The 7,633-nt window shown below is 35.8% G+C and overlaps 2 protein-coding genes across 5 annotated transcripts in view; one reads left to right on the plus strand and one right to left on the minus strand.

Annotated features, from left to right (window-relative positions):
* The window catches only part of LOC146146973 (active breakpoint cluster region-related protein-like), a 35,642-nt gene extending 30,822 nt beyond the window's left edge, over positions 1 to 4,820 (plus strand). For both annotated transcript variants that reach the window (XM_083388327.1, XM_083388328.1), the window contains 4 exons: positions 355 to 469; positions 1,122 to 1,247; positions 1,652 to 1,805; positions 2,566 to 4,820. In XM_083388327.1, coding sequence (XP_083244453.1) covers positions 355 to 469; positions 1,122 to 1,247; positions 1,652 to 1,805; positions 2,566 to 2,967 — 797 coding nt within the window. In that variant the 3' untranslated portion in view covers positions 2,968 to 4,820. The remainder of the gene's footprint in view (positions 1 to 354; positions 470 to 1,121; positions 1,248 to 1,651; positions 1,806 to 2,565) is intronic.
* A 262-nt stretch (positions 4,821 to 5,082) lies between these two features.
* On the minus strand, positions 5,083 to 7,091 carry LOC146146974 (uncharacterized protein C3orf38 homolog). 3 transcript variants are annotated; one of them, XM_083387779.1, is made up of 4 exons: positions 6,798 to 7,091; positions 6,462 to 6,562; positions 6,267 to 6,389; positions 5,083 to 6,069 (listed from the first exon to the last, which is right to left on the minus strand). In XM_083387779.1, the coding sequence occupies exons 1-4, from the start codon at positions 6,919 to 6,921 to the stop codon at positions 5,578 to 5,580; spliced, it is 840 nt and encodes a 279-aa protein (XP_083243905.1). In that variant the 5' UTR covers positions 6,922 to 7,091; the 3' UTR covers positions 5,083 to 5,577. The 3 variants fall into 3 exon arrangements, with proteins under 3 accessions (XP_083243905.1, XP_083243903.1, XP_083243902.1); XM_083387777.1 differs by having other exon boundaries at positions 5,083 to 6,072; XM_083387776.1 differs by having other exon boundaries at positions 6,222 to 6,389.
* Between the last annotated feature and the right edge of the window lie 542 nt (positions 7,092 to 7,633).

Consider the following 7,633-nt stretch of genomic DNA (forward strand, 5'->3'; position numbering starts at 1 on the left):
GGATTTAACTAAATTTTTGCACCAAACCAAATTTATTATTATTTTGTTTTGTAAAAATCAATTGTTGAAGTTTTTTGCAACAATAACTTCGAATGTGTGTTTCGGGGTTTAAAATTCGCTATTGGCATTTTATTATCGCAGTTGAGTTTAAATAACCAAATCTTAGCGCGACCCCCTTAAAAAATTAAAATGACGCACAGTTCGGGGACCTAAATGTAACGTAACAAAAATCTGCTAACATTTTTAAAAAACAGTGTTTTTGGAAAAAAAAAGAATATCCTATTCTCCGGACAAAGAGAAATCGTACTTTCTCAAAGAGTTTTTACGAACCCTTTACTTTATCTTTCTCACCAGGTCGTAAGGACGTGACGATGCTTCTCGGTGAAGTCGACATAAATGCTGTGGCCGGGGTACTCAAGTTGTACTTTAGAGAATTACCCGAACCGCTTTTTACCGACGCCAGATACAAGTAAGTTTCGATGTTAAATGTGAAGCGGGAAGTTTGTGGTGCTTTGGCTAACTAATTATGATGTCGGTGTCCTAGCAAAATAAAATTGAACGTTGACACCTTTTAAACACCGCTGTACCTGTTCCAACAACTGAAGGCGCTAATTAATACTCTAACCGACTAGAAACTGAGAACGGCATCCCAATATTTTATAACGTGTTTAGAAACGTTTTAATTGAGACGATGTCGATCTATTCGAACTTTTTGGCTTTGAAATTCATTATATTATCAAGCTACATTACAGATCCGTGCATAGTATACCCAAAATAAAATTATATCTTGTTTTTACGGCCGATATTAGTATTTTTGACTTTCAAAAGTTGTTTGGAATAAACAAAAATATACCTGATAAATTGTTTAGAGAAAAATATTTTGCGACAAATCTGAGTTTCGGATAAAAGCTCAATTCAATCAATAGACAAATAAAAGGTTTTAATACAGATGTTGGTTGTTGTTTGAACTGTTGTGTTTAAGAAGCAGTTAAACCTTCCCAATGAAATTAAGTTCTCCTGACAGGTCCGTTTGTGTTATTTGAGTGTAGCAACTAGCAATACATTTCAGCAATAACCCTTTTTTTACTTGACACCCGAATTTAAGTTGGCGTTGTTTTCAGCGATTTTGTTGAGGCTTCCACCCTCAAGGATCCTGAGACGAAACTTCGCACGATGACCAGTCTCCTGACTTCCCTCCCTCAAACCAACTACGTCACGCTGCACTTTCTCAGAGAACATCTCATCAGGTGAGGAAAAATAAAGCGATCGACAGTTGGTTAAAACTTTTGTGTTGTTTTATTTAGTGTTTGTAGAGCTATTGGATTGCTTGCTTGTGTGGACAATAAGAACCCCCAAAAATGATTTTATTTTATTTGTGGGTTAAATTTTAAAGGATAAAAAACGCTGATTTTATTGATGGATGTAAGTTGTCCTTCCGTACCAACTTCCACGACAGAAAAATGTGCACTTTTGTTAGTCAACAGTGACAGTTTTACTCTATAAATCTGAAATATATATATAATGTCTAAATATCACCTCTTTCTGAAATAAAAAAAAAAAAAGTAATTTTCGGGTGACCTAAGTTGGCCGTTTGCAAAATGTGCTCCCCCCCAAACAAAACACTAACTTTAATACCCCTTTCTGCTTTCAGAGTGTCGAACAACGAGCCGGTGAACAAGATGAACCTCCACAACCTTGCTACAGTGTTCGGCCCGACACTGCTCCGACCAGCTGAGCAAAAGACACAACTGATTGATCCACATTCCGGAATGCTGAACGCTTTCAGACTCGACGTACATTACCAGGTGAGACAAACTTCTTAAGGCAATTTTTTAAGTTATATATCTTGCCTTCTGCAAGGCATTAGTTTGAATGACCAAATAGTACGGTTAAACTTTTTCTTTTAAACTACGAGGTCGATTGACAATAAAGGCCATTAACGTAAACTTATCCCGATAGTAAAACTACTCACATTAAACTTTTTTTTAAAGTTTTAGAATTTTTAACTCTTCGGTTGAAATTTATAATAATTTTTTATTATCGAATTTCTAGAATTTTTCTTGGCGATCTGACTCAAACGATGAACGACAACTAATAGTATAGTTTTAGAGATGTTAAAATTTATTATTAGTGGCCTACGTTGGTAAGTTGTTTGCATTAGTACACAAAATCATATACAAGAGATCCGTCTTACTTTGAGCAACACTAGCGTTGTCATTTTTTCATCTATTCACAAGTCCTGAAACACAAGGCATTTTTAAGCTTAAGCTTAGACATGTTACAGATGCCATTTAAGCACTTTCTCTTTTGATATGAACAAACGCTTTCCACAGATTTATCATTATAAATAGAGACACAATAAGCTGCTGTACTTTTACTAAAGCGTTTCTATTAAATACACCTTGCGAAATATTTCAGCCGTGAGACCATTGGAATTTTGGTTCGCGCCTCATAGTATTTGTGGACCCCTGGTCTAAGTTACACTACACTAGTTGCGTTATATCTGATCTCCCTTAAACTTTTCGTTAAAAACATCCCTTAATCTTTTTACATTTTCCCCTGCAGATGGACGTCCTCCTCTACTGCCTGGAAACTGCTACTCTTCCCTCCCTGGAGCAGCTCAAAGAGCAGAAGCGATCTTCGAGCGAAGGACAAAAGCAACAAAGCGATCCCGAGAAGAAAAAGCAGGATGACAGTTCTTCAACATCCAGCAAGAGCTCCGACACAAGTCCCACCCATCTTCCGGAGAAAGACTCTAAATCGAGCGATCCGAAGATTTCGGGATCCACCGTAGTTCCGGCACCTGCCTCCCAGCCCCGTTACCATGCCTACGAGGAGATCACCCCTTTTAAAAGCCCCGCCAAGCCCCCTATGACGCGAAAGCCGAGCGCCGGCCCCAAGCCCAAACCTGCCCCCAGGAAATCGTCCCTGATGAAACACCCCCGGCCAGTGGTCACCGATTTGTGAATCTCGAGAGAGTTTTCTTTGATTTGTCGCGCTGTTTCAACGAAGTGCGTTTTTATTGTGTTTTGTTTGAATTCTTCTTCTTACGGCTGCATTGTTTTTTCTTGGCTTCCATCAAAACTATTTAATTTGGAAATATCGAAGCCCCACAAAGTGACACGTTTCTCGTAAATCCTTACTTATTTTCGACCATAGATGTTAAAAATTATGAAATTGATTCGAAAAGTTCACCCAACGTCGCCTTCTAACTCCAGGCAATGCGCTCACAGTTTATGTGTTTCTTTGTTTAAAATATGCCGCCTGTCCGTTTCGGGTTTAGATTTAACGTTCGAATAATGTCAGTAAAATTTATTTGGTCTTAGATTTTTGTGCTGGATTTTATCGTTTTTATTCCAAATTTTTTGTTGAGGTCTCTCATCTTTTTGAGTCAGTGCATCATATTATACAAAAAATTATAAATATTTCGATTAAATATCTTTGAAAAAAACATTTGAAGCCGATTTTAGTTTTTCTTTCAAGCATTTTCGATTACAAGAATGTATTTGCGACTGAAACTTATTTTATTTTGGTTGTTCAACTTCTAGTTGCCCTTTGAATCGTTGTATGAAACCATTGGTATTTATTCGTGCGACCCACCTACAACCCAAAAGGGCTTTGCACTTAAGTTTACTGACTTGTAGGTACGCCGTGGTACTGAGGTACTGATTGTTCTGGTAAATTTTAACACGCAAGCAAAGCCGTTAATTTTTTAACCAAATTGGTTTTATGTACAACACAAGGGAATAAAAATAATAGTATAAAAATAACCCTCAACTGTTTTTTTCTAGTTTCCAGTCTTATTTTAAGCTGCGCTGCGTTTTTTCTAAAAACCTTATATTTTACTGGATTGGCGTAAGTCCGAACCCATTGTTGGTAATGTCTTAATTGTGTAGCAACTTTTGTTTCACATTCTTGAAAAAGCAGCTCTTTTTCGGCCTGATACACACTTTATTCTTTTAATTTCTCGCGATCAATTTCTCCGCTTTTTCTCACTGTCCGCGACTTTCGAATCCGCTGTAGCGAAATCACCGCCGCCGATTTTTTTTGCGTTTTTCGTTTCGTGCGATTTTTCTATGACGCTTCGATCAAGATTCGTTTTACATTGCGCTGTAGCAATTTTTGACACGGTCAATGTGGCGTTAACTCTGCTGAGATCTCAGCTCAGCAAAACCAGCTTATTTGTGCAATATAGGTTTGCAAAAACTGCCCTGATTCCGTTTGCCACAGAAAATATCGTTTTTGCGCTATAAGCTTAAAAACATGACCAAAGTAAATGGCACACTTCAACAGTAGGAATGTCCGAATACCGGATGGGAGACGATACCCGATGTCAAGTGGTATTATCGGTACTCGTCCGATAACGTTACCGATCGGATACCAAATTAAATTGCAAATTTCACCCATGTTTCGCGAAACAACGTAGTTTTCTACTCTGAGATGCAAACTTTCGGAAGTAATATTCCATTAAAAGTCACCCGATCTTGAAAAGCCAATTTCCGCTAATACCCTGAAAATCAATACTATTGCAGTTTTCAACTTGATGAATTTTGTTTATTAAACCATAATATGGCGTCAATTGTTATCGGACCGCGATACTTGAAAAATATTAGGTATCTGACATTCCTATTTAACATTAATGCTAGGTTTCGTGTTATTTATGGTACTGGTACGAGAGTTCCACCCATTGGTAACATTTCGACAGCAAGGATTGTTTTGTGACTTTTTTTCTTTTTCGCGCTTACGTCACACCTTCACGCTGGTAAAAAAATTCGTGCATCGTATTTTAAATATTATTTGCTGTAATAAATTAATCCTTTCTTGAACGAGGTTGAGATGAATTAGAGTAGATAAGAGTTACGCTTTAAAATATAGTGAAATACTTAAAAAGGTCATCTATGTTTAGTAAACCGGAATATTTAATACACCAGAAGAACATTCTTGTATTATGTAGCCAAATTAAATCAAAAGTTTGTACAGAAAAACAAATTTAAAAACCTAAAAAAAATATGGTTGGTTACTATTCTGTTCAATTATCAACTTCATCGACTAACTTAAAACGCTAGCTTATTGGCTGTAGCAGAAAGACTTCGCATTCTCAGTATGAAGCATGTTAGTTTCATTCGTGCATTGCAACAAATAAGCGAAACAATCTGGTGACCCTACTTACAAGTTAACTGTCAAACAGTTTAGAGAACCCAGAGAAAGTGCATTTTTGCTTTTAACGTTTAATTATGAAAAGCTTCTAAAATGAAACAAGTCGTTTTACAAAAAAAAAACTATCCTCTGATTTTTTTTTGAATTTTTGCATATTCAATCACAGTCGAAATATAAAACAAAATATGCCACACAATAAAAAGCAAGCAATGAATATAAGTGGCTTAACCGTAGAAATAAAAAAATATATATTTATCTTGGTTAGAAAGGTTAATCAATAAACATCAAATTATACCAACAAATCAAGATTGCACCAAATGGTTTAAAACAATTAACAAGGTGTTTAATCATGATAACATCTATAATAAAAAATATATAAAAACAAAAAAGGTCAAAAGTTATCAATGGAAAATTGCTTCATTATTGCAATGAAATTAGCAATTTGCATTCACAGATAACCCAGCTATCTTCTAATTGTAACTTTTTTAACTGGAATTCCTGACCAAAAACTGCTTTTGGCACAGATGGCTGTCCTTCATCAAGGCGGCGAACAATGCCGCTTGTATTCACACCAACAGTTTCGCCTGTGTTTACGACAGGGGTCACCGAATCACAAGAAAATATAAAATGATTGACGCGCACAAGGTCTGATAGCTTTCGCTCTGCGATATCAGCCCCTTGGTAGTTCTCCAATGTTATCTCAGAGGTTTCAGGTTGGGTTACTTGAATGCTCAGTTCACAATCTTGGCTGAAATATGCCATGGCTAAAGCTTGCTGTGGTTGTAGGATGATGTTGTTCAGCTTTTCGTAAAACATTTCCACAAATTCTTTGGCCAATCTTGAAACATCGTCAAAAGACATATTTTGACTGCTTGTGGAAGGATCAAGATGACTTTTATCTTCTGAAAATGGCTGCTGGCATATGTATATTATTAGTATTAGATGGCATGCTCAATAATTGTTACATAAATGTGAAACAAGTATAAAAAGTTAAAAAACTTGCAGTTGACTTGACCAGTTAACATAGAACATTTTTCAAGATTGACATATACTGATAAGTTTACCTGGTATAGCGATACCATATTGCAACTTGGAAAACAAACATTTACCGAGTCTGCTTGAGAAGATGTGTTTGTTGGTATTGGTGAATCCATTCCATAAAGAACTTGCCAATAATTTATAATAGTCCTAATTAGCACATCTTTATCGCTTGATGGCAAGACAGACACTCCCTTCAGAAAAACAAAACTGTTTAGTTAGAAAAACAGTGTTTTTAAAAATCAAACAAATAGATTGGAGGTTACTTGTAGATGCAAATATTTGAAAAGGTAATCACGTTTCATCTTTTTTCTTTGCAGCAATTCCTTTCCTGATTGAGAAAACTGCAATATAGCAGTAATTGTCTCTGCAGAATACAAAAGGTTTAGATTTGAAATTTATATAGAACATTTTACACACCAGTGTTCTTAATTTATGTTTTTCATTAACACTGTTAATTTGTAGGTGAGTTATACTGCTTTATGTCATGAAATTCAACATACAAATCAGAAAAAGGTTTGACTATACCAAATAGACCCAAAAAATCAAGAATAGCAATTTGCAAACTCTTTACAAGAGTTGCCATGTGCAAGGTGCTTTACCTTCCACACTTTCTGTAACAATCAAATTTTTCGTTATTGTGTCTTTTAGAGAAAGCAGGTCAGAATATGGCTGGACAAGTCGGACTATCTTTTCACATTCATTATGTTCTATTCCAACCAACATACTGGTAAAATTTGAAATGCATTCGCTTAATTTTTTCGGCTGCGTTCTTGTGCCGATTGAAGTTCACTGCTTTTTAAGAGTTTAAGTAATAAAATTTGCAAAGGCGTGATATGCTGCGTTACTATGGATATAGAATTAAAACGGTCATTTTGCGAAAAACAAAGTTTACATTATATTTCCGGACTTTCCCTAACAATACTTCTCATGACGTAAAGAATCGTAAAATTTGGTATGGTTGGTTAAAACTAAAGATTATTTTTGTTATTATATTTATACTAATAGTTTAAAAATAAAAACCTTGCGATATTCAATAAGTTCAATGATTAATTACTTATCAAGACTTTTTTTACCAATAAACAATAAAATTTAATGTTAGAAAATGGCGTTCGTTTTTATTTTCTTGTGAACCAATAAGTTACATACGTTTTCTCACAATTTCATGGGGGAACCGTGCACTGCACATTGTGCGCTGTGCACGTTTTGGTTTTAAGATTTGTGTATCATAGCTGCGCATTTTGCGTAAAATCGCCGCAATTACCTCAGCCGCGAAAAGTCGTCAACCGCGCAACTTTAGTGGGGCTTACGGTCTTTAGTAAAGTACTTGGCGCTGGTCTAGATTCTTACAAATTCTAGAAAAAGGTTATTGTGCTAGATTACTGACTCAGGTGTGCATAAAACCTAAATAGCACACCTAAACATCGGGCGATAGACA

The sequence above is a fragment of the Ascidiella aspersa genome, chromosome 4 (genome assembly GCF_963924565.1).
Source record: "Ascidiella aspersa chromosome 4, kaAscAspe10.2, whole genome shotgun sequence".
Classification (NCBI taxonomy): domain Eukaryota; kingdom Metazoa; phylum Chordata; class Ascidiacea; order Phlebobranchia; family Ascidiidae; genus Ascidiella; species Ascidiella aspersa.

What these genes read in the sequence shown, in the direction of transcription:
- LOC146146974 (XM_083387776.1), bottom strand. Translation starts at nt 6,921, where the DNA reads ATGTTGGTTGGAATAGAACATAATGAATGTGAAAAGATAGTCCGACTT. An exon ending in TCAAATATTTGCATCTACAA is followed by an intron (nt 6,390 to 6,461) that starts GTAACCTCCAAT and finishes GTTTTTCTGAAG; the next exon opens with GGAGTGTCTGTCTTGCCATC. An exon ending in ATATGGTATCGCTATACCAG is followed by an intron (nt 6,070 to 6,221) that starts GTAAACTTATCA and finishes ATATGCCAGCAG; the next exon opens with CCATTTTCAGAAGATAAAAG.